The following is a 26334-nucleotide window of genomic DNA, read 5'->3' as shown; positions in this document are numbered from 1 at the left end:
GAGTGCCAGGTCTTATGCAGGGGTCTCCCTTTTGTTCCTTAGTTTTGGATCCAGTGAGTCATATATTCATTTTGTATTGTCTTGTTTCCTGTACACCTTCCGTGACAGTTGCTCTACTTGAGCACCAGAGCACTTTGGTGCTCGATCAACACTAGTTATGATGTCTGCAGAAATCAATACAAGTCAGACCATATGGCTGCTATTAGACTCATAAGGATAGGGTTAAGCGCCGACCAACATATCAAGGGACCTTGTGAAATATAGGAATACAGGAAACTTTATCTATATGATGATGTTATTGAGGTGGAAGGTCCTAGCAGGGCACTAGTACTTACGTATTTCCTGTTATAATATTTGCAGAACTCTCAACCTAGAATACAAAACTTTGTAATAGAGGAGTCAGAGGAAGGGGATCTAGTAGAAAGATTCGCCACCAATGAGAGATTTGACTGCTATGGGACTCATGAGGAGAGAGAGGGTAAAGCGCTTACCTCCATGTCAAGGACCTTGTGAAATATAGCCTGGGCCAGACATTCTCTGATGTATTTCTGATGGTCGCGTCTCATGGCATTGATTCTGTATTCCTTTTCGGTCAGTATTCTCCCGCTTCTTGTGATCTGAAATAACAGCTCAAAAAGTTCATTCCTGAGAGCAGGGAACGCCGCAGTCTGGAAAGGAGTTGCAGCCCGGTCTCCCGGTCTCCTTTCCAAGCCTGCAGAGGTTTCAGGTTTAACAGTATTAGAGTAGGTCCACACATCAGGAATTGGGCACGGAAAGTCTGCAGCATAAATTGACCTGCGGTGCAGATTTTAACTTTAATTCATATGAATTCATGGTGTGAGGTCCACCATGATTAAAAAAATTACAGGAAAATTTACAACAAATCCAGCACAGAAATGTAGCAAATGTAAAACATCATAATAGAGAAAAGATTTTGGAATTTAAAGGGTTGTGCCGGCCATTCATAGTGATAACCTTAGGCCAGGATAGCTCATCAATATCTGATCGGCAGGGGTCTGACACCCAGCAACGCCGCCGATCAGCTGCTTGATGAGTAGATTGTGTTCCATGCTTCCGTGGAGCGGCGACGTAATGTAATTACAAGTACTCGCTGCAATCAAGTAAATTGACCGAGCACTTGTCAAGACACTGCACGTCCAAGACGGAGTGCAGTGAAATGAACCTCCTTCTCAAACGGTGGGGGTGTTAAGTGTCGGACCCCCGCCGATCAGATATTGCTGGTCTATCCTGAGGACAGGTCATCAATATAAATCGCTGCACAATCCCTTTAACCTCAGGATTAACAAAGTAATAACATCTTTTAGGTTTCTTCAGAAGAAATTCTCTGTGTTTTATCAATCATTTATCAGCAATCATTCGCTTTATTTTGACATTGTAGTTGTTGCGCGTCTCTTACCAGCCCTGCCCTCTGCAGCTGTCTCCGAATCCGGGTATTGTTAAAATATCCTGTTAGATGTTTGTCTGTCAGGCTGTTATAACCCGACAGCGGCCTGTAATACAAAGATAGAAAGACTGTACAGACAAAAAACATCAAGAGCACAACATCCTAAATCATAGGAGCAGTATTATAGTAGTTATATTCTTGTACATAGCAGCAGTATTATAGTAGTTATATTCTTGTACATAGGAGGCAGTATTATAGTAGTTATATTCTTGTACATAGGAGCAGTATTATAGTAGTTATATTCTTGTACATAGGAGCAGTATTATAGTAGTTATATTCTTGTACATAGGAGCAGTATTATAGTAGTTATATTCTTGTACATAGGAGCAGTATTATAGTAGTTATATTCCTGTACATAGGAGCAGTATTATAGTAGTTATATTCATGTACATAGGAGCAGTATTATAGTAGTTATATTCTTGTACATAGGAGAAGTATTATAGTAGTTATATTCTTGTACATAGGAGGCAGTATTATAGTAGTTATATTCTTGTACATAGGAGGCAGTATTATAGTAGTTATATTCTTGTACATAGGAGGCAGTATTATAGTAGTTATATTCTTGTACATAGGAGGCAGTATTATAGTAGTTATATTCTTGTACATAGGAGCAGTATTATAGTAGTTATATTCTTATACATAGGAGCAGTATTATAGTAGTTATATTCTTGTACATAGGAGGCAGTATTATAGTAGTTATATTCTTGTACATAGGAGCAGTATTATAGTAGGTATATTCTTGTACATAGGAGCAGTATTATAGTAGTTATATTCTTGTACATAGGAGCAGTATTATAGTAGTTATATTCTTGTACATAGGAGGCAGTATTTTAGTAGTTATATTCTTGTACATAGGAGCAGTATTATAGAAGTTATATTCTTGTACATAGGAGGCAGTATTATAGTAGTTATATTCTTGTACATAGGAGGCAGTATTATAGTAGTTATATTCTTGTACATAGGAGGCAGTATTATAGTAGTTATATTTTTGTACATAGGAGCAGTATTATAGTAGTTATATTCTTGTACATAGGAGCAGTATTATAGTAGTTATATTCTTGTACATAGGAGGCAGTATTATAGTAGTTATATTCTTGTACATAGGAGGCAGTATTATAGTAGTTATATTCTTGTACATAGGAGGCAGTATTATAGTAGTTATATTCTTGTACATAGGAGCAGTATTATAGTAGTTATATTCCTGTACATAGGAGCAGTATTATAGTAGTTATATTCCTGTACATAGGAGCAGTATTATAGTAGTTATATTCTTGTACATAGGAGCAGTATTATAGTAGTTATATTCTTGTACATAGGAGGCAGTATTATAGTAGTTATATTCTTGTACATAGGAGGCAGTATTTTAGTAGTTATATTCTTGTACATAGGAGCAGTATTATAGAAGTTATATTTTTGTACATAGGAGGCAGTATTATAGTAGTTATATTCTTGTACATAGGAGGCAGTATTATAGTAGTTATATTTTTGTACATAGGAGCAGTATTATAGTAGTTATATTCTTGTACATAGGAGCAGTATTATAGTAGTTATATTCCTGTACATAGGAGCAGTATTATAGTAGTTATATTCTCGTACATAGGAGCAGTATTATAGTAGTTATATTCCTGTACATAGGAGCAGTATTATAGTAGTTATATTCTTGTACATAGGAGGCAGTATTATAGTAGTTATATTCTTGTACATAGGAGCAGTATTATAGTAGTTATATTCTTGTACATAGGAGCAGTATTATAGTAGTTGTATTCTTGTACATAGGAGCAGTATTATAGTAGTTATATTCTTGTACATAGGAGCAGTATTATAGTAGTTATATTCCTGTACATAGGAGCAGTATTATAGTAGTTATATTCTCGTACATAGGAGCAGTATTATAGTAGTTATATTCTTGACCATAGGAGGCAGTATTATAGTAGTTATATTCTTGTACATAGGAGCAGTATTATAGTAGTTATATTCCTGTACATAGGAGCAGTATTATAGTAGTTATATTCTTGTACATAGGAGGCAGTATTATAGTAGTTGTATTCTTGTACATAGGAGCAGTATTATAGTAGTTATATTCTTCTACATAGGAGCAGTATTATAGTAGTTGTATTCTTGTACATAGGAGCAGTATTATAGTAGTTGTATTCTTGTACATAGGAGCAGTATTATAGTAGTTATATTCTTCTACATAGGAGCAGTATTACAGTAGTTATATTCTTCTACATAGGAGCAGTATTATAGTAGTTATATTCTTGTATATAGGAGCAGTATTATAGTAGTTATATTCTTCTACATAGGAGGAAGCATTATAGTTCAAATGAAATTGGTCTTCTGAGCATTCCCTCCTGTGTATTATACAGGGAGTGCAGAATTATTAGGCAAGTTGTATTTTTGAGGATTAATTTTATTATTGAACAACAACCATGTTCTCAATGAACCCAAAAAACTCATTAATATCAAAGCTGAATATTTTTGGAAGTAGTTTTTAGTTTGTTTTTAGTTTTAGCTATTTTAGGGGGATATCTGTGTGTGCAGGTGACTATTACTGTGCATAATTATTAGGCAACTTAACAAAAAACAAATATATACCCATTTCAATTATTTATTTTTACCAGTGAAACCAATATAACATCTCAACATTCACAAATATACATTTCTGACATTCAAAAACAAAACAAAAACAAATCAGTGACCAATATAGCCACCTTTCTTTGCAAGGACACTCAGAAGCCTGCCATCCATGGATTCTGTCAGTGTTTTGATCTGTTCACCATCAACATTGCGTGCAGCAGCAACCACAGCCTCCCAGACACTGTTCAGAGAGGTGGACTGTTTTCCCTCCTTGTAAATCTCACATTTGATGATGGACCACAGGTTCTCAATGGGGTTCAGATCAGGTGAACAAGGAGGCCATGTCATTAGATTTTCTTCTTTTATACCCTTTCTTGCCAGCCACGCTGTGGAGTACTTGGACGCGTGTGATGGAGCATTGTCCTGCATGAAAATCATGTTTTTCTTGAAGCATGCAGACTTCTTCCTGTACCACTGCTTGAAGAAGGTGTCTTCCAGAAACTGGCAGTAGGACTGGGAGTTGAGCTTGACTCCATCCTCAACCCAAAAAGGCCCCACAAGCTCATCTTTGATGATACCAGCCCAAACCAGTACTCCACCTCCACCTTGCTGGCGTCTGAGTCGGACTGGAGCTCTCTGCCCTTTACCAATCCAGCCACGGGCCCATCCATCTGGCCCATCAAGACTCACTCTCATTTCATCAGTCCATAAAACCTTAGAAAAATCAGTCTTGAGATATTTCTTGGCCCAGTCTTGACGTTTCAGCTTGTGTGTCTTGTTCAGTGGTGGTCGTCTTTCAGCCTTTCTTACCTTGGCCATGTCTCTGAGTATTGCACACCTTGTGCTTTTGGGCACTCCAGTGATGTTGCAGCTCTGAAATATGGCCAAACTGGTGGCAAGTGGCATCTTGGCAGCTGCACGCTTGACTTTTCTCAGTTCATGGGCAGTTATTTTGCGCCTTGGTTTTTCCACACGCTTCTTGCGACCCTGTTGACTATTTTGAATGAAACGCTTGATTGTTCGATGATCACGCTTCAGAAGCTTTGCAATTTTAAGAGTGCTGCATCCCTCTGCAAGATATCTCACTATTTTTGACTTTTCTGAGCCTGTCATAGTCCTTCTTTTGTACCCATTTTGCCAAAGGAAAGGAAGTTGCCTAATAATTATGCACACCTGATATAGGGTGTTGATGTCATTAGACCACACCCCTTCTCATTACAGAGATGCACATCACCTAATATGCTTAATTGGTAGTAGGCTTTCGAGCCTATACAGCTTGGAGTAAGACAACATGCATAAAGAGGATGATGTGGTCAAAATACTCATTTGCCTAATAATTCTGCACTCCCTGTATTCATAGACCTGGCCGGTCTGTTTACTGTGGTCTCGAACATGCAGAATTTCACAATGTTTCATATTCTACACATTTTATTTCATAACCAAAGTAATCGCCTCCATCAGAGAATCGTGATCTGGGAGTGTGGAGGTGGGATATCATCTACCTTGTTCTCATTCCTACCACTTATTGATAAAATGAAGGTTATTTTAGGGAATCACAATTTCTGGAAAGTGAGGGGCATGAGATTTGCTGACATAAATGAGATACATATTTAGAATTCAAGTTAAAGCATGACAGATAACATCATATAACAGGTCTCAGATACATTCTCCTTTGCATTGTAAGAATGGAGAATTTCACTCTCTTTTACCATGGCAGGTTTTAAAATGCTTTGGGTTCTTTCAATCAATATATTCTGATAATTTAACTAAAATGTTAACTCTACTCAAACGTAAAACATCTTTGTAACCTTTCTCATCCTCTGTTCACATCCAAAGCCTCATTTAAAAACACTATTATGTATATGCATGACCTCACGTCTCTGTACAACCCCTGCCAGATCAGCGTCTACTGAACAGGCTACTGTAAAATGCCATGAAAAGGGCAGAGTCCTGAAAATCTAAGGAACACCGGCAATTAGGTGATCGGTGAAGGCTTTTTGCAGTTATATGATGACTCAGAATGTTACATCCTGATTTACATAATGTGTAATAATGGATAAAGAAAGCTGATGGGTGACTCATAATGTGCATTGTTACCAACGATACACAGGAACCTGCAGAAAAGATAGAGATAGATAGATAACAGGGATAGATAGATAGATAGATAGATAGATAATATGAGATAGATAGATAGAAGTGGAATTCAATCCGAATTTTAGGATAAAATTTGATTAGTCTAGAAGCCGAATTTCCTCGTGCTTCGTGTCAGCGAATCAATTTAACCTGAAATAGTATAAAAAAACAAAAAAGATCAAACTTACCTGCTCGCGACAGGCCGCCAGCCTCCATCTTGCTTGAAAATCTCGGCCGAAATCCCATGCGGCGCAAGATTATATCATTATGCCGATCGGCGTGATGACGTCATATACGTCACCACCCCAGCCGGCGAAATGATGTAATCTCACGCTGCACCAGATTTCGCCCGAGATCTTCAAGCAAGATTAAATGGAGGCGGTAAGTTTGATTTAATTTATTTTTATTGTTCATTTTACACTCAGATGCCGCGATCATGTATAAACACGGCATCTGGGGGGGTACAATGATGGGGGCGGCACTATCGCAGCTCCCCGTCATTGCACCCACTACTTACAAAAAAATGCGCTTCGTGGCAAAGTAATTTTTTGTGTGAACTTCGGTGAATCAGCCGAAGCGAACTTTTAAGAAATTCACTCATCTCTAATAGATAGATATGAGATAGATAGATAATTCTGAATAGACAGGCAGATAGATAGATAGATAGAAGATAGAAGATAGATAGAAGGGATACATAGATGGATAGAAGATAGATAGATAGATAGATAGATAGATAGATAGATAGATAGATAGATAGATAGAAGGGATACATAGATGGATAGAAGATAGATAGATAGATAGATAGATAGATAGATAGATAGATAGATAGACAGATAGAAGATAGATAGATAGATAGATAGAAGGGATACATAGATGGATAGAAGATAGATAGATAGATAGATATGAGATAGATAGATAGATAGATAATTCTGAATAGACAGGCAGATAGATAGATAGATAGATAGATAGATATGAGATAGATAGATAAACAGATAGATAGATAATTCTGAATAGACAGGCAGATAGATAGATATGAGATAGATAGATAGATATGAGATAGATAGATAACTAGATAGATAGATAATATGAATAGACAGGCAGATAGATAGATATGAGATAGATAGACAGATAGATAGATATGAGATAGATAGATAGATAGATAGATAGATATGATAGATAGATAGATAGATAGATAGATAGATATGAGATAGATAGTGTCCAGCGATGACATAGAGGTGTCAGGATTGACGTGGCATTCTGGAGCCGGCGCCCTGTGCGCCTGTGACCTCATTCTCCCCTCCAATAATATACAATGTTTGCTCTGCATTGTTTACGGGTCGCTCAGACGCTATGGCAACAGTATAAGACGTCCTTGTTGCCAGGAATTGTCCAGTGCGTTTACATTGTATCTGATTGAACCGGTCACCGTTCTAGCGCTGCTGGGCTGTAATCCTTTATGTGAGGCTTTAGGGATAATCGTACATAAGTAATCCCATAATTGTGTGCACATGATCCCAGTGTGCAGATAATGACTATAGAACGTAGAACTAGCCATGAGCCCAAACTTCACAGTCCCATATGTACATTCACTGAGCAAACAGAAACTAAAATGCATTAACCCTTAGGATATCGGAGGTTTTTACGTTTTCATTTTTCTTCCCTATCTTCCTTGAGCCATAACTTTTTTATTTTTCCATTCGCATTGCTGAATAATAAGGGGTTATTTTTTGCAGGACAAGTTGTACTTTCTAATGTCACCATTTAATATGGCATACAATGTAGTGGACAGCGGGGAAAAAATTCCAAATAGGGTGGAATTGGGAAAAAAAAAAAACACACAATTCCTCCACCGTTTTACAGATTTAGTTCCCACAGCGTTTCACACTTGCGGCAGAAGATTCCGACAGGCAGTTCCGTCGCCAGAACTGCCTGCCGTCCCCGGCAATCCGGACACAAACTGATGGCATTTGTCAGACGCATCCAGATGCAGATCCTTCTGACAAATGCATTGAAATAACTGATCCGTCTCTCCATTGTCATCCGGAAAAACGGATCCAGTATTAATTTTTTTCGCATTTTCAAAGGTCTGCGCATGCGCAGACAGGAAAACCGGATCCGTTTTGTTGGAACACTTAATGCCGGATTCGGCACTAATACACTTCAATGTAAATTAATGCCGGATCCGGCATTCCATCAAGTGTTCAGTATTTTTGGCCGCAGAGAAAACTGAAGAAAACTGAACTGATGCCTCGTAAACGGATCGCTCTCCATTCAGAATGCATTAGGATAAAACTGATCAGTTTTTTTCCGGTATAGAGCCCCGACGACGCAACTCTATGCCGGAAAAGAATAACGCTGGTGTGAAAGTGCCCTAATTGATACCATTTTGGATCGTGTGTGACTTTTTGATAACTTTTTTGGGGGTAAGAGAAGCGATGATGCCATAAATAATAATAATAATATTTATTTCAATAGCACCAACATATTCCACAGCACTTCACAGTTAACAGGTTCATGTACAAACAGTCATAAATAAAATAGTAACAGACAAGTCAAAAATTACAAGAGGAAGGAGGGCCCTGCTCACAAGAGCTTACAATCCATGAGGAGATAGGGGGAATCTCACGTGATTACAGCATCTAAATATTTTACTGACCGTGATCAGCAATATTGCCAGTCACGGTAATTCACCATGGGTCTCTACTGTTTGAAACACTGGAGACCCGCCGGCCATAACAGGTCATGTTTGCACTTCGCTCCAGTGCCATACATGTACAGTGCTGGTAGCGAAGGGGTTAAAGGCTTGACGATAATCATGTTTTTATTATAGTATATCCTTGTACATAGGAGGCAGTATTATAGTAGTTATATTCTTGTACATAGGGGCAGTATTATAGTAGTTATATTCTTGTACATAGGGGCAGTATTATAGTAGTTATATTCTTGTACATAGGAGCAGTATTATAGTAGTTATATTCATGTACATAGGAGGCAGTATTATAGTAGTTATATTCTTGTACATAGGGGCAGTATTATAGTAGTTATATTCTTGTACATAGGGCAGTATTATAGTAGTTATATTCTTGTACATAGGGGCAGTATTATAGTAGTTATATTCATGTACATAGGAGGCAGTATTATAGTAGTTATATTCTTGTACATAGGGGCAGTATTATAGTAGTTATATTCTTGTACATAGGGGCAGTATTATAGTAGTTATATTCATGTACATAGGAGACAGTATTATAGTAGTTATATTATTGTACATAGGGGCAGTATTATAGTAGTTATATTCTTGTACATAGGATGTAGTATTATAGTATTTATATTCCTGTACATAGGAGGCAGTATTATAGTAGTTATATTCTTGTACATAGGGGCAGTATTATAGTAGTTATATTCTTGTACATAGGATGTAGTATTATAGTATTTATATTCCTGTACATAGGGGCAGTATTATAGTAGTTATATTCTTGTACATAGGGGCAGTATTATAGTAGTTATATTCTTGTATATAGGAGCAGTATTATAGTAGTTATATTCTTGTACATAGGAGCAGTATTATAGTAGTTATATTCTTGTACATAGGAGGCAGTATTATAGTAGTTATATTCTTGTACATAGGAGGCAGTATTATAGTAGTTACATTCTTGTACATTGAAGCAGTATTATAGTAGTAATATTCTTGTGCATAGGAGCAGTATTATAGTAGTTATATTCTTGTACATAGGAGGCAGTATTATAGTAGTTACATTCTTGTACATTGAAGCAGTATTATAGTAGTTATATTCTTGTATATAGGAGGCAGTATTATAGTAGTTATATTCTTGTACATAGGAGCAGTATTATAGTAGTTATATTCTTGTACATAGGGGCAGTATTATAGTAGTTATATTCTTGTACATAGGAGCAGTATTATAGTAGTTATATTCTTGTACATAGGAGGCAGTATTATAGTAGTTATATTCTTGTACATAGGAGGCAGTATTATAGTAGTTACATTCTTGTACATTGAAGCAGTATTATAGTAGTAATATTCTTGTGCATAGGAGCAGTATTATAGTAGTTATATTCTTGTACATAGGAGGCAGTATTATAGTAGTTATATTCTTGTACATAGGAGGCAGTATTATAGTAGTTATATTCTTGTACATAGGAGCAGTATTATAGTAGTTATATTCTTGTACATAGGAGGCAGTATTATAGTAGTTATATTCTTGTACATAGGAGGCAGTATTATAGTAGTTACATTCTTGTACATTGAAGCAGTATTATAGTAGTAATATTCTTGTGCATAGGAGCAGTATTATAGTAGTTATATTCTTGTACATAGGAGGCAGTATTATAGTAGTTACATTCTTGTACATTGAAGCAGTATTATAGTAGTTATATTCTTGTATATAGGAAGCAGTATTATAGTAGTTATATTCTTGTACATAGGAGCAGTATTATAGTAGTTATATTCTTGTACATAGGAGGTAGTATTATAGTAGTTATATTCTTGTACATAGGGGCAGTATTATAGTAGTTATATTCTTGTACATAGGAGGCAGTATTATAGTAGTTATATTCTTGTACATAGGAGCAGTATTATAGTAGTTATATTCTTGTACATAGGGGCAGTATTATAGTAGTTATATTCTTGTACATAGGAGGCAGTATTATAGTAGTTATATTCTTGTACATAGGAGGCAGTATTATAGTAGTTATATTCTTGTACATAGGAGGCAGTATTTTAATATATCCAAACATGATTTTTTATCTCTTTGTATATGTTTGGGTGCTACAGATGAATGGACAATCGACATCTAATTCATTGGCTGAACAATTAGAAGTAATAGCAGCCGTTAATAAAGAATAATTACTGACAATCTTCTTGAGTTTCCCTCCATCATCTCCCCTGCTGAGAACATGACTAGAACACACAGTGAATAATATGTACGGTGTCTACAGGACGGTGGCACCTTTCACAGTATCCATGACAGACTTCCAATCAAGCAGCTTTCTAAATCACACAACCCCACCGCCTGTATTTACCAAGCATCAATACACTCATTGCTCTGTTATATATGGTAGGGCTCCTCAGTGAAGGTTTCTGTGGCTGATTGAGAGGCAAGCTTTATATATATATATATATATATATATATATATAAAATATATAATATTCATATACAATGGCAATGTCCCTAGTGCCAAAATCTACCTGTACAAATACAGTGCACCAGATGGCTATCCTGAACAAATGTAAAGGGAAAGCTAATGAGCAATTGGCCAATAAAAATTGGTGTAAACTGCTGCAACCGGGATTGCGCCCTCGATCACAGCGCTTTATATATACAGCTCTGGGCTACAAGTGCCAAGGGGTAAATAGCCTGTGAGCCCTACAGCCAGTTCCCAGCAGGGCACCATTATGTCATCAAAGGTGACATGAAATAAACAGCAGCTTGCTGACAGTTTCCAGTTAGACTTATTGTTTTATTCTTATATTATTTTTTTTATCCACACAGGTTAAAAATGAAGTTTAAAAAAAAGAAAAGATTATGGTTATTTCATATTTATATTTAATTATGATTTTTTTTTATTCACACAAATTAAAAATGAATTAACATGTAAAAAGCAGAATAATGAAGATATATTTTATATTTATATGTATTTATTTATACTTATTATTAAAATGTATTATTATTATTTTAGGATCCACACAGATTAAAACTGAACTAAAGTGTAAAAAGCTAAAAGATTATGAAGATGGATTTTATACTTATGTTATTATTATTATTATTATTTTTTTTTTTTATCCACACAGATTAAAAATGAACTAAAGTGTAAAAAGCAGAAAAGATTATGAAGATGGATTTTATATTTATTTTTGTTTATTATTAGAATTTTGTATTATTTTAGGATCCACACAGATTAAAAATGAACTAAAGTGCAAAAGCAGAAAAGTTTATGAAGGTGTATTTTAAAATGCTTATGTTTAGGCCCCTTGCAGACAAGCGTGTCCAGATTAGGTCCGGATGCGTCCCCGTGCATTGCGGCAAACCCGCGCGAGTAGGTACGCAATTGCAGTCAGTTTTGACTGTGATTGCGTTCCGATGTTCAGTTTTTATCGCGCGGGCGCAATGTGTTTTGCACGAGCGTGATAAAAAACCGACTGTGGTACCCAGACCCGAACTTCTTCACAGAAGTTCAGGTTTGGGTTAGTTGTAGCATAGATTGTATTATTTCCCCTTATAACAAGGCTATAAGGGAAAATAATAGCATTCTGAATACAGAAGGCATAGTAAAATAGCGCTGGAGGGGTTAAAAAAAATAAAAATACATTTAACTCACCTTAATCCACTTGTTTGCGCAGCCGGCATCTCTTCTGTCTTCATCTGTGAGCAAAAGGACCTGTGGTGACGTCACTGCGCTCATCACATGGTCTATCACATTATCCATCACTATGGTAAAAGATCATGTGATGAGCGTAGTGACATCATCAAAGGTCCTATTGCTCTTAGATGAAGAGAGAAGAGATGCTGGCTGCGCGAACAAGTGGATTAAGACAAGTTAAATTTTATTTTTTATTTTTTTAACCCCTCCAGCCCTATTGTACTGTGCATTCTGTATTAGGAATGCTATAATTTTCTCTTATAACCATGTTTAAAGGGGAAATAATAATGATCGGGTCTCCATCCCGATCATCACCTAGCAACCGTGCGTGAAAATCGCACCGCATCAGCACTTGCTTTCTATGGGGATGCGTTACGTGAAAAACGCACAAAGAGGAGCATGCTGCGATTTTCACGCAACGCACAAGTGATGCGTGAAAATCACCGCTCGTGTGCACAGCCCCATAGAAATGAATGGGTCAGGATTCAGTGCGGGTGCAATGCGTTCACCTCACACATTTCACCCGCACGGAATACTCACCCGTGTGAAAGGGGCCTTACTGACTACAGAGCCCACGGCAGTGAAAGCTGGAGCAAAGCTAGCACACTATCATAGGGCATAGTCCTGATTTTCTGTAGTATGAGCGCCGAATTGCAAGTGTTTTTGAAAATAGGAACTTAATTAAGAAAAAAATAAATACATCAAAGCCGTCATCAACCTTTAATTATAGTCTGTTTGTTGCTAGATCAAATGAACCTGCCCGGTGTATATTTATATTAGCCTGAGCGTCCTCTGCTAGAAATTTAATGAACCTATTGGATGACGTTCAACAGGCGTTTGTGAAAAGAACGTATAATTAAAAACCTGGCGACACTGGCATCGCCTTTCTGTTTAATAGGTTGATCGAGTGTCCCTGTGTGATGGTTCCTCTTCAGCCTCAGTGCGGCTTTCCAGCTCACTGTGCCTCCTGCCATATTACACTCAGTATGGAGAGTCCCCCTATGTACTATTATAAGACCGTAGTGCAGACGTCCTAAATGCTATATGGAAAGCGCTACCTATAGCTGAAGCTTACGCTCTAATTCTCTATTCTTCATCGTCAGCTGGAGTACAGCCTCGGCCTAGGCCCCCAGATTAGACTGCAGTGGCTCGTGGGAGTCTGATATAGTCTGAAAAAGGGACATACGTCATAGTACTCCCCACCCCGTCATACACATGCATGCTCGGCTGAGCACGCAATGCATGTGTCGTGAGCGGAAAATGGCAAAATGTCGCCGCCAGGCAAATCTACCGAGAGCAAAAGAATCAGACGTGTTGGAATCCATCACGCATGACCCTTCTCATAGAAACATAGAATGTGTCGGCAGATAAGAACCATTTGGCCCATCTAGTCTGCCCAATATACTGAATACTATGGATAGCCCCTGGCCCTATCTTATATGAAGGATGGCCTTGTGCCTATCCCATGCATGCTTAAACTCCTTCGCTGTATTTGCAGCTACCACTTCTGCAGGAAGGCTATTCTCTCCCCCAACATCCATGGTGGGAGAGTTAAGAGGCCGCCACACGCATCAGAGGGTCAGCCGCTTCCGCCAAAATCGATGGGTTCAGCCAACCCATATCTAATGTGTATGGACAGCTTTAGTTTGTTCTTCTGTCTATCCTTCATGCTTCATACTATGCTCTGTCTGCATAGATTGGCTCTACCGCCAAATAAACGCTGGTAAGAAACCACCTGTAATAAATGGTGTTTTTTATAAACCAAAAAAAGGGCACGAAAAAAATGCCTCCTTCACTAATAAATTAGCTTGAACTCCCAAACCAGTGCAGACACAGAATTGGAGCAGTTATCTCGCGCCATGTATCAGGCAGGTAACCTACTAGGAGATCAGCATCGTCTACACAGGGACCTATCCAAGGGCAAGTGGGGGATAAACAACTAAACATATAATAAAATTGTGATAATGTTCTATATTAAACATGGAAGCGATAATCACAAGCCCTACCCTCGCCCCCCTTGTGTGTCCAGTGAATTTGTGTTCTGCACTGAGATGCCTTATGTAACCTGTCTACATGTCTATGTCCGGAGCTGCCCCCCAGCAGAAGTCATGATACGGTGTGTCACCACCGCCGCTTTAAGGACATTGTGAAAGCAGCATGAAATCGATGACTCAGAACAAGCACAGAGACGTATGTATGTTCATCCACTCAGAAACAGAGAGAACTCTGATGATTTACAATGACAGTCCACTGATGACTATAGCCACCGTGTAATGCTTCATTTCCCCTGTGGTGGCGCTGCTTTGGAATTGGACACCAGCTGCTTGCTTCCCTGCAGAGTGGAGCTGATCACTGGGGCTCCAAGTACCAGGACACCCTGAGATCTCTATCTTTAGCCTTATATACACCTTGAACATGCCCAAGAGTTGGGCCCCCTCCATTCGCACTGGTCGGCTGCAGTGGCCATGTATGAAAATAACACTTTCTGTGTCCCCAATCATTCCCACAGTTTATTATACAAGATAGCAGGCTCGGGTCATCTAGGAGGAAAAAAAAAATTAAAGGGGTTCTCCATTTATATGATTTTATCTGTACCCAAACGCTGCAAATTTTTCCCCATGTACCTATTTTTAATGTTAGCGCTTTCCTTCCCCTGTTCTAGGCATCACTGCATCCTGGCAGGATGTTTACATGCAGAACTTCCTGTTTTCTTCAGCTTCCTGCTGAGTTTTCCAACCAAACCCAGCATGCCCTGTTCTGTGTTTCTCACTGTTCCCTCTGCAGTAGTCATACCCCCTACACCTCCCCTCTCCATGTTCGCTAGGCAGAGCAATCTCCGTGAAACATGACAGAGCAAAGCATGCTGGGATTGGTTAGAAAACCCAGGAGGAAGCAAATGAAAACAGGAAGTTCTGCATGTAAACATCCTGCCAGGATACAATCATGCTGAGAACAGGGGAAGTAAAGTGCTAACATAAAAAACAAGTATATTGGGTAAATACATATATGCAGTGCTTGAGGTACTCTGAGCAGATTAAAAAAATTCTTATAAAACTGAAGAACCCCTTTAAGTAAATGTTTAAAATTTTAATATTAAATTGTTAAAATTTAAAAAAATATATAATAAATGAGCAAATATTACTGGTATTATGATGACCAGAAAAGTCAAAAATATATTAATATATCACATTATTTATCTCGCTTGGCGAACACGGTAAAGAAAAAAAAAAAAAAGATAAAATTCCAATGCCAGAATCAATATTTTGTGGTCATCTCACTGCTCTAAAAGTTAAGAGAAAAAAATATATAAACAAAATCTAAATATACCCCAAAATGGCACCTGCAAAAAAATTTTTTATAAAAAAAACAAGCCCTCATACAGCTATGTTGCCAAAAACATTAAAAATTTATGGCACTTGGAATGACGGAATAAAACAAATACATTGTTGGCAAAATGAGCTTGGTCCCGAAGTGGTTAAGATCTTTGGAAAATAACTGATCTGCTTCTCCTCATCCACATCGCCACCTGATGACATCATCAGCTGAGGGGTAAACATGAAAAGTGAAGGAGATAAGCGGAGGTCAGGCAGCCATGGTGCTGCTTATGTACCAGGGTGACAGTAAACTCAACAATCCACCCATCAACACTGCATGGGCTGTAAACCTTGAACAAGAGCTATGCAACATGTATGGTCGCCTTTCTGGCCTTGTGCATTGGTTATGGTTACGCAGGTAATGGATCCTCGGAATATCAGTGCCACAGAACAGCAGGAGGAGGACGGGAGGTGTCATGAGACGAAAATATATCGGTCCTCACTGCTGCAGACTGACACTGAGAAGCAATCACACAAGAAGAGGGTCTCCACAGCCATCATCTACAGGCTCTATGACTCCTTCCATCGGGTGGCGCTATACTGGGAGAGGAGAGCTAATGGCATCTTCACGATTTTATAAGAAAATATCATCACAGCATCTTTTAGGGTGTTTTTTTTTTTCCTGAAAAAGTTCCATTTCCAATGGTTTATAGCTTTAAAGATAGGAGGAGGATTAGATTTCTTTCCATGTAAACCTCCATTCATCATTATGTCATTTTTAGGTAAAAAATTCTGCGTTGATTCATTTCTCAGTATATTGTTCTAACTCTCCGAGCTTTGATATTCTGATATAGAGATTTAAATCCCCTGCACAGACATACATATGAGAGATAAAACACAAGCTACCTGCAGCCGCCACAAGATCGAGCTCGGGAGCTTACTAATTCAATTGTATTACCAGTCTGCAGTAAACTCGTCAGCTCCCTCTAGTGGTGGCTGCAGGCAGCCAGCATGTCATCTAATATAATCTATGGCTATGCAGGGGATTTGGAACTCTGTATCAGAAAAACAAAGCTCAGGTCCCTTTAAAGATAGTTGTAGAAATTAGCCACAGATAGCATGGATGGGAGAATGGAGAAGATTTGCATCCAATTTATACTAAGGAGTTATCACAGTGATTGGGGGCACTTATGTGTGCATCACACAGTGTGCGGGGAGAACTTATGTGGGCATCATACTGTGTGGGGGGCACTTATGTGGCCATCTGTGCTGGGGGAACTTAGTGGGTATAATACAGTGTGTGGGGCACTTATGTGGGCATCATACATTGTGTGGGGAACTTATGTGGGCATCATACATTGTGTGGGGAACTTATGTGAGTATCATACAGTGCATAGGGGCACTTATGTGGGTATAATACTGTGTGTGGGGCACTTGTTTGGGCATCATACAGTGTGTTGGGGCACTTATGTGGGCATCATACATTGTGTGGGGCACTTATGTGGGCATCATACAGTGTGGGGGGCACTTATGTGGGCATCATACAGTGTGGGGGGCACTTATGTGGGCATCATACAGTGTGTGGGCACTTATGTTGACATCAGTGTGTGGGGTACTTATGTGGGCATCATACAGTATGTGGGAACTTATGTGGGCATCATACTGTGTGGGGGCACTTATGTGGGTATAATACAGTGTGGGGGGGACTTATGTGGGCATCATACATTGTGTGGGGGCACTTATGTGGGCATCATACAGTGTGTGGGGTACTTATGTGGGCATCATACTGTGTGGGACACATGTGTGTATCATATAGTGTGTGTGGGGCACTTATGAGGGCATCATACAGTGTGTGGGAACTTATGTGGGCATCATACTGTGTGGGGGCACTTATGTGGGTATAATACAGTGTGTGGGGCACTTATGTGGGCATCATACAGTGTGTGGGAACTTATGTTGGTATAATACAGTGTGGGGGGCACTTATGTGGGCATCATACAGTGTGTGGGAACTTATGTTGGTATAATACAGTGTGGGGGGCACTTATGTGGGCATCATACAGTGTGTGGGAACTTATGTTGGTATAATACAGTGTGGGGGGCACTTATGTGGGCATCATACAGTGTGTGGGAACTTATGTTGGTATAATACAGTGTGGGGGGCACTTATGTGGGCATCATACAGTGTGTGGGAACTTATGTTGGTATAATACAGTGTGGGGGGCACTTATGTGGGCATCATACAGTGTGTGGGAACTTATGTTGGTATAATACAGTGTGGGGGGCACCTATGTTGGTATAATACAGTGTGGGGGCACTTATGTGGGTATAATACAGTGTGGGGGGGACTTATGTGGGCATCATACATTGTGTGGGGGCACTTATGTGGGTATCATACAGTGTGTGGGGTACATATGTGGGTATCATACTGTGTGGGGCACTTATGTGGGTATAATATCAGTTAAGAATGGAATGAAGAACACAATGACAACAAGGCACATTTCATAAAAAATGCTTTCTGTGAGACCAACCTAAGTGTGCGTTCATACAACGGATTTTGAAAGTCTGCCCCTGAAATCAGCGTGGAATCCATGGGGGTGTATTGCATTTTCTGCTCACAGTTTTTGGTGCAGATGCGTGCAAAAAAAACTCAGACGTGGACTGTGCAGCTTTGTGCTGCTTCCCATTCATTTCAATGAGAGATGCAGAGCTGATTCCGCACCAACATAGGGCATGCTGCTTCTTTTTTCTGGTACGTTTTTGGGCGTTTTTTTTTTTTTGGGGGGGACTGCTTCCCATGGAAATGAATGGGAGGCCGCTTGGAGCAGTTTTTGGGGCACCGATTGTGTCACAGAAAATGCACCAAAATCAGCTCCCAAAAACTCTGTGTGAACAAGCCCTAAGGGAATGGCCGCACAAGGAATTTCTGCCTGTGTTACAGTACATGTGGATTCTACTGCAAGATTTGCATTGCAAAGAGTGAAATCCACCACGAAAATCCGCAGCACAAATGGAACGATGCAGATTTGAAATGATGGTTACAAAAACATAAAATACAATAAACAAAAAATCTATTAACGGACTGGTACAGAGGGGTCGAGGACCCTGCCCACAAGAGCTTACAATCTACAAGGAAAGGGGGCAGAGCACAGTAGGTGGGGGTACGGGCTGCTCATGTGCGATGGCAGCATGCTCACTGCAGGCGGTAGGCTTTCCTGAAGACGTGGGTTTTCAGGTTACTCTTGAAGGTTTGGATGTTGGGGGGAGCGTCTAATGTACTGGGGTAGCGAGCTCCAGAGTAGAGGAGAGGTACTACATTGCATAGACCGGCTGTGCTTCCCAAAATCCCGGCACGTTCCCGTAGTACGGCCCTGACGTGTACGCCATCCGATGCTTCTGCAAACTTTAACTTATTCATTAGCGGTCACACATGACAGTGTTACAGGGACATCAATAATCACAAGGTACCTGAGCCTCAGAGTGACCGCTGCGAGCGGATCTGTTCTGCCGAAAGACTAAAACATCCCCATGCTGAAAATTTAGGTAAAAATTGGATAGGTCACCAGCATCTGATTGGTGGAGTCTGATACCCGGGACCCCCGCCGATCTGCTGTTTGAGAAGACCCGGTGATTCTAGTGAATGGGGCTTTGTGACCAATGGTCGTGAGGTCACTGGCCTAGACTAAGCAGCAAGAAGGCCGAGCGCCTAGAATCTGAATAAACTATACCGTCGGGCGCCTGTACCCTTAGGTCAGAATACAGGTCCATGGCCTCCACCAGATCCTGGAGCAGCCTCGACTATGCTCATCGCTAGCTGTACTGGAGAGAGGCAGAGTAAGGGCTTCTACGTGGCGGTATTACAGTTGTACTGCTATAGGGAGGCATGGCGCCTCAGCTGTGCCTCTCTATGCCTCCAATCAATAGACTGAATCATTGACCCAAATTTACTAAGACCTTTTGTCACACGTCAGTGAAGGGTAGACGTGTGCTGGCGATCTTCTCCACGGAGCGCTCACGTATCCATTGACTTTAATGTGTATGGTCACAAATCAGTGGTTTTCCGTGACCCTGGGTCCTCGCTCTATTTTTGTCCGTGGCTACGGATCCCTCACACACATTATAGTCCGAGTCTGTAAAAACCACCAACACAGCACATATGCCATCCATGTTCTGTCGCTGGTTTTCACGGACCATTGGTAGGAGATCATCTGAAAATCATTTTTCAGCCGGATGACACACGAAGGGCTAAAAGCGGACACACAGACCAAACATCGATCCTTCATGGACATCTTCAAGGATGAACCACTGACCCTCTTGTCATGGAAGTTATTAGGTCTGAATGAGGCTTAACTCTTTATGAGGTGGATAGGAAAAAAAAAACTATTCCGACATTGCATTATACAATATTCACCCATATTATGTCACTTTTATTCTGGGGGTTATTATGCTGATACCAAATACGTGGAGTTTTTTTTATTTTTTTATTGTTTTACTACTTTTGCCTAAAAAAAAGACTAAAATTTTTTATAAATTTGTTTTTGTATCGCCATGTTCTAAAAGCCACAACTTTTAATTTTTCTTACTGGAGAGCTGAGTGAGGACTTGAAGTAATTGGCACCAAGTTTGACTTTTTCATCACTTTTTATGCATTAGGGTTAGGGGACTTGATTGCTGATATAATACACTTCAATACATATGTATTTCAGTGTATTAGGCTACTTTCACATTAGCGTTAAAGTTTTCCGGTATTGATTTCCGTCATAGGGGCTCAATACCGGAAAAAAACGCTTCCGTTTTGTTCCAATGCATTCTGAATAGAAACCAATCCGTTCAGTATGCATCAGGATGTCTTCAGTTCAGTCCCTCTTACGGTATTTGGCCGGAGAAAATACCGCAGCATGATGCAGTATTTTCTCTGGTCAAAATTCCAGAACACTTTCCGGATATGTCATTAATTTCCATTGAAATGTATTAATGCCGGATCCGGTACCAAGTGTTTTGGAAAAAAACGCATGCGCAGACCTTTAAATCAGTGAAAAAGATAAATACCGCATCCGGTTTATCCGGATGACACCGGAGAGACGGATCCGGTATTGCAATGCATTTGTTAGACGGATCCGCATCCGGAAACAAATTATATCCGTTTGCATACGGATTTCAGGATCCGGCAGGCAGTTCTGGCAACGGAACTGCTTGCCGGATTCTTCTAACGCTAGTGTGAAAGTACACTTACGCCTGTCAGCAAAACAATTCCGCAGAAAGTACACCCTTTACATGATGAACATGACCCTGTAGATGACAGACATTACAGCCCAGATGATGGACATGACCCCGCAGATTACAGACACGAGACCGCATATGATGGACATGAGCCCTCAGATGACGGACACAACCCTGCAGATGATGGACATGACCCCCTCAGATGACGGACACAACCCCGCAGATGATGGACATAACCTCCCAGATGACAGACACGAGACTACATATGATGGACATGAGCCCACAGATGACGGACATGACCCCCTCTGATGATGGACACAACCCCGCAGATGATGGACATGAGCTATCAGATGACGGACACAACCCCGCAGATGATGGACATGACCCCCTCAGATGACGGACACAACCCCGCAGATGGTGGACATGACCCCCTCAGATGACGGACACAACCCCGCAGATGATGGACATAACCTCCCAGATGACAGACACGAGACTACATATGATGGACATGAGCCCTCAGATGACGGACATGACCCCCTCAGATGACGGACACAACCCCGCAGATGACAGACACGAGACTACATATGATGGACATGACCCCCTCAAATGACGGACACAACCCCGCAGATGATGGACATAACCTCCCAGATGACAGACACGAGACTACATATGATGGACATGAGCCCTCAGATGACGGACATGACCCCCCTCAGATGACGGACACAACCTCCCAGATGACAGACACGAGACTACATATGATGGACATGAGCCCTCAGATGACGGACATGACCCCCTCAGATGACGGACACAACCTCCCAGATGACAGACACGAGACAACATATGATGGACATGAGCCCTCAGATGACGGACATGACCCCCTCTGATGACGGACACAACCCCGCAGATGATGAACATGAGCCCTCAGATGACGGACACGAACCACAAGACAAAAGACACGCCCAGCAGATGAAAGACATGACCGTGAATATTACGGACATAACCATCCAGATGATAGACAAAACCCCACAGATAACTGACATTACCCCCATCGGCGCCCGCCTCTTGATACATATGCCCGATGTTTAGGAGTCTTTTTAGATGAGGAAATGAACTTGACGCCTGCTGAGAGCACAGTTTCCTCCTCTTCCACATCCTAAACTGCACCTCCTTCTGTTAGGCTATGCCGACTTGTACATGAAAGTCACAAATTTTACTAAAATGTCGAATGAATCATGTGAAAACCTAGAGCGCACTGCTTAACACATGTGAACCACATCCTATAAACAAAAACAAAAAATCTGTAAAGTATTTATTCCTGTAAAACATCATCTCCAAGTACCATAGAATATAAACCTAAAAAAAGAAGATTTAAAAAAAATCCTAATGACATCAGATAAAACATTGCAGAGACTTCTGGGAGGGCAGCGTTATAGAGAAATAACAGGCCAGCAAAGTGTAGGACTGCTTCAAACTATTGATTATATAGGGGAATCGCTTAACTAGCAATCGCTTACTATGGTTTCTCTATTAGAAAAAAAATAATCCCACCAAATGACGTCCCTGCTGATCGTTGACAGTTCATATCAGTGGTCTTCAACCTGTGGTACTCCAGATGCTACAAAACTACAACTCCCAGCTGTCCCTGACCGCCTGGGTGTTGTAGTTTTGCAACAGCATGAGAGCTACGGGTTGGAGACCATTGAACTATATGATAATTTATCAGGCCTGGAGCCCATTCACTTACATACTGTCAGTACTGTGGGATAACTCCCTTCAGGGAATTGGTATTCAAGCAATTTCCTAATACTCAGCAAAGCAGGCTCAAACATTAGCAATGGTTAATTAACATTTTCTTTAACCATTAGAACCTGTTTATTTTTTTACTGTATGTCTAAACATATCCGCTTAACGCAGGGATAGGCAAACTCGGCCCTCCAGCTGTTTTAAAACTACAAATCCCATCATGCCCTGCTGTAGGCTGATAGCTGTAGGCAGACTGGGAATGATGGGATATGTAGTTTTAAAACAGCTGGAGGGCCGAGTTTGCCCATCCCTGGCTTAACGTACAACAAAAACGAACAGACCCCCCCCCCCCCCAAAAGAAAATACTAAACAAAAATTGCAACTTCCATCATTTAAAGGGACAGCGCAGGAACTTCCACAGAGTACTATCTACGCAGACTTTATGTGAATAATTGGGGCTGTCACTTTAACCACAGTCCCAGAAGTCTGCTGCCCAAATGCGCCATTCTCCAAATCAATATGACATGATGGGTATTGTAGTTCTTCAAACGTTAATATTTGTGCAAAAGGTTTACAGACCGGTGACCTTGAATAGTCGACTGCAGTGAAATGGTTAAATCACAGGCAAGCTGAGAGAGCAGGAGTTTTCAGGAGGATGACCCCCCCATTTTCTTACCCTATATCTGGGTGACTCATGATTGCAGGTGGCGGCGGCGCAGAGCATGCAGGTGCAGAGGGGTGACGGAGAGGTGCAGGATTCCCCCTGAATGTCTCCCAGCTTGCTTCCCTCTCTCCGGACGGATGGCACCCAGGTTGCTAGGGTGAGACACAGAATGATGCTTTTGCACAAGGTGGGAAGGAGATTGCATGACCAATCATAGTGCAAACCGGCCTCTCCCTCCAGTCACTGCGGCAGCGTCCAATGAGCAGCCATGTTCCCGGCGCTGGGCTGAGCTGCCTGTGTCATTCATCGGTTCCCTAGGAGCTGGAGTCACACAACCATTGTCTGTTTACAACCTGCAACTAGATCTCTCAGATACCAGCAGATGGCACTTTGCACACAGGAAGGCTTGCGTGCACGCCCCTCTCTTGGCCATAGGAGCTTGCAATCTGTTTTTGGATGCATTTACATATATATATATATATATATATATATATATATATATATATATATATACACACACATACACAGTCGTGGCCAAAAGTTTTGAGAATAACACAAATATCAGTTTTCACAAAGTTTTCTGCTAAACTGCTGTTAGATCTTTGTCTCAGTTGTTTCTGTGATGTAGTGAAATATAATTACTCGCACTTCATACGTTTCAAAGGCTTTTATCGACAATTACATGACATTTATGCAAAGAGTCAGTATTTGCAGTGTTGGCCCTTCTTTTTCAGGACCTCTGCAATCCGACTGGGCATGCTCTCAATCAACTTCTGGGCCAATTCCTGACTGATAGCAACCCATTCTTTCATAATCTCTTCTTGGAGTTTGTCAGAATTAGGCCTCATGCACACGACCGTTGTGTGCATCCGTGGCCGTTGTGCCATTTTCCGTTTTTTTTCGCGGACCCATTGACTTTCAATGGGTCCGTGGAAAAATCGGAAAATGCACCGTTTTGCAGCCGAGGCCGTGATCCGTGTATCCTGTCCGTCAAAAAAATATGACCTGTCCTATTTTTTTGACGGACAACGGTTCACGGACCCATTCAAGTCAATGGGTCCGTGAAAGAACACGGATGCACACAAGATTGGCATCCGTGTCCGTGATCCGTGGCCGTAGGTTGCTTTCATACAGACGGATCCGAAGATCCGTCTGCATAAAAGCTTTTTCTGATCTAAGTTTTCACTTCGTGAAAACTCATTTCCGACAGTATATTCTAACACAGAAGCGTTCCCATGGTGATGGGGACACTTCTAGTTAGAATACACTGCAAACTTTGTACAAGACTGCCCCCTGCTGCCTGGCAGCACCCGATCTCTTACAGGGGGATATGATAGCACAATTAACCCCTTCAGGTGCGGCACCTAAAGGGGTTAATTGTACTATCATATTCCCCTGTAAGAGATCAGGGCTGCCAGGCAGCAGGGGGCAGACCCCCCCCTCCCCAGTTTGAATATCGTTGGTGGCACAGTGTGCCAACCACCATCGCCCCCCCCCCTCCCTCCCTCTATTGTATTAAATCGTTGGTGGCACAGTGTGCCAACCACCATCGGCCCCCCTCCCTCCCTCTATTGTATTAAATCGTTGGTGGCACAGTGTGCCAACCACCATCGGCCCCCCTCCCTCCCTCTATTGTATTAAATCGTTGGTGGCACAGTGTGCCAACCACCATCGGCCCCCCTCCCTTCCTTTATTGTATTAAATCGTTGGTGGCACAGTGTGCCAACCACCATCGCCCCCCCCCCTCCCTCCCTCTATTGTATTAAATCGTTGGTGGCACAGTGTGCCAACCACCATCGGCCCCCCTCCCTCCCTCTATTGTATTAAATCGTTGGTGGCACAGTGTGCCAACCACCATCGGCCCCCCTCCCTCCCTCTATTGTATTAAATCGTTGGTGGCACAGTGTGCCAACCACCATCGGCCCCCCTCCCTTCCTCTATTGTATTAAATCGTTGGTGGCACAGTGTGCCAACCACCATCGCCCCACCCCCCCGCCCCCCCCCCACCCCCCCCCCCCTCCCTCTAAAGCAGTAACATTGGTGGCAGTGTGCGGTCTCAACAGTAGAAGATTCATACTTATCTGCTTGCTGCTGCGATGTCTGTGAACGGCCGGGAGCTCCTCCTACTGGTAAGTGACAGTTCTTTAGCAATGCGCCGCACAGACCTTTCACTTACCAGTAGGAGGAGCTCCCGGCCGGACACAGACATCGCAGCAGCAAGCCGGTAAGTATGAATCTTCTACTGTTGAGACCGCACACTGCCACCAATGTTACTGCTATAGAGGGAGGGGGGGGGGGGGCGATGGTGGTTGGCACACTGTGCCACCAACGATTTAATACAATAGAGGGAGGGAGGGGGGCCGATGGTGGTTGGCACACTGTGCCACCAACGATTTAATACAATAGAGGGAGGGAGGGGGGCCGATGGTGGTTGGCACACTGTGCCACCAACGATACTCAAACTGGGGAGGGGGGGGTCTGCCCCCTGCTGCCTGGCAGCCCTGATCTCCTACAGGGGAATATGATAGTACAATTAACCCCTTTAGGTGCCGCACCTAAAGGGGTTAATTGTGCTATCATATCCCCCAGTAAGAGATCGGGTGCTGCCAGGCAGCAGGGGGCAGTCTTGTACAAAGTTTGTAGTGTATTCTAACCTGAAGCGTCCCCATCACCATGGGAACGCCTCTGTGTTAGAATATACTGTCGGATCTGAGGTTCACGAAGTAGCTCATATCCGACAGTATATTCTAACATAGAGGCGTTCCCATGGTGATGGGGACGCTTCAAGTTAAAATATACCATCGGATTGGAGAAAACTCCAATCCGATGGTATAAAAGAACTCC

At 41.3% G+C, this 26334-nt stretch overlaps 1 protein-coding gene across 2 annotated transcripts in view; it reads right to left on the bottom strand.

Moving 5' to 3' along the window:
- The window catches only part of ERICH3 (glutamate rich 3), a 56196-nt gene extending 32558 nt beyond the window's left edge, over positions 1–23638 (bottom strand). For both annotated transcript variants that reach the window (XM_044302297.1, XM_044302298.1), the window contains exons 1-3: positions 23503–23638; positions 1418–1511; positions 492–617 (exon numbers count right to left, since the gene is read on the bottom strand). In XM_044302297.1, the coding sequence (XP_044158232.1) occupies positions 492–617; positions 1418–1511; positions 23503–23522 (240 nt within the window). In that variant the 5' untranslated portion in view covers positions 23523–23638. The remainder of the gene's footprint in view (positions 1–491; positions 618–1417; positions 1512–23502) is intronic.
- Between the last annotated feature and the right edge of the window lie 2696 nt (positions 23639–26334).

The sequence above is a fragment of the Bufo gargarizans genome, chromosome 7 (genome assembly GCF_014858855.1).
Source record: "Bufo gargarizans isolate SCDJY-AF-19 chromosome 7, ASM1485885v1, whole genome shotgun sequence".
Taxonomy (NCBI): Eukaryota; Metazoa; Chordata; class Amphibia; order Anura; family Bufonidae; genus Bufo; species Bufo gargarizans.
The sequence above is the reverse complement of the archived record's forward strand: the minus strand, read 5'-3'. Positions and strand labels throughout refer to the sequence as shown.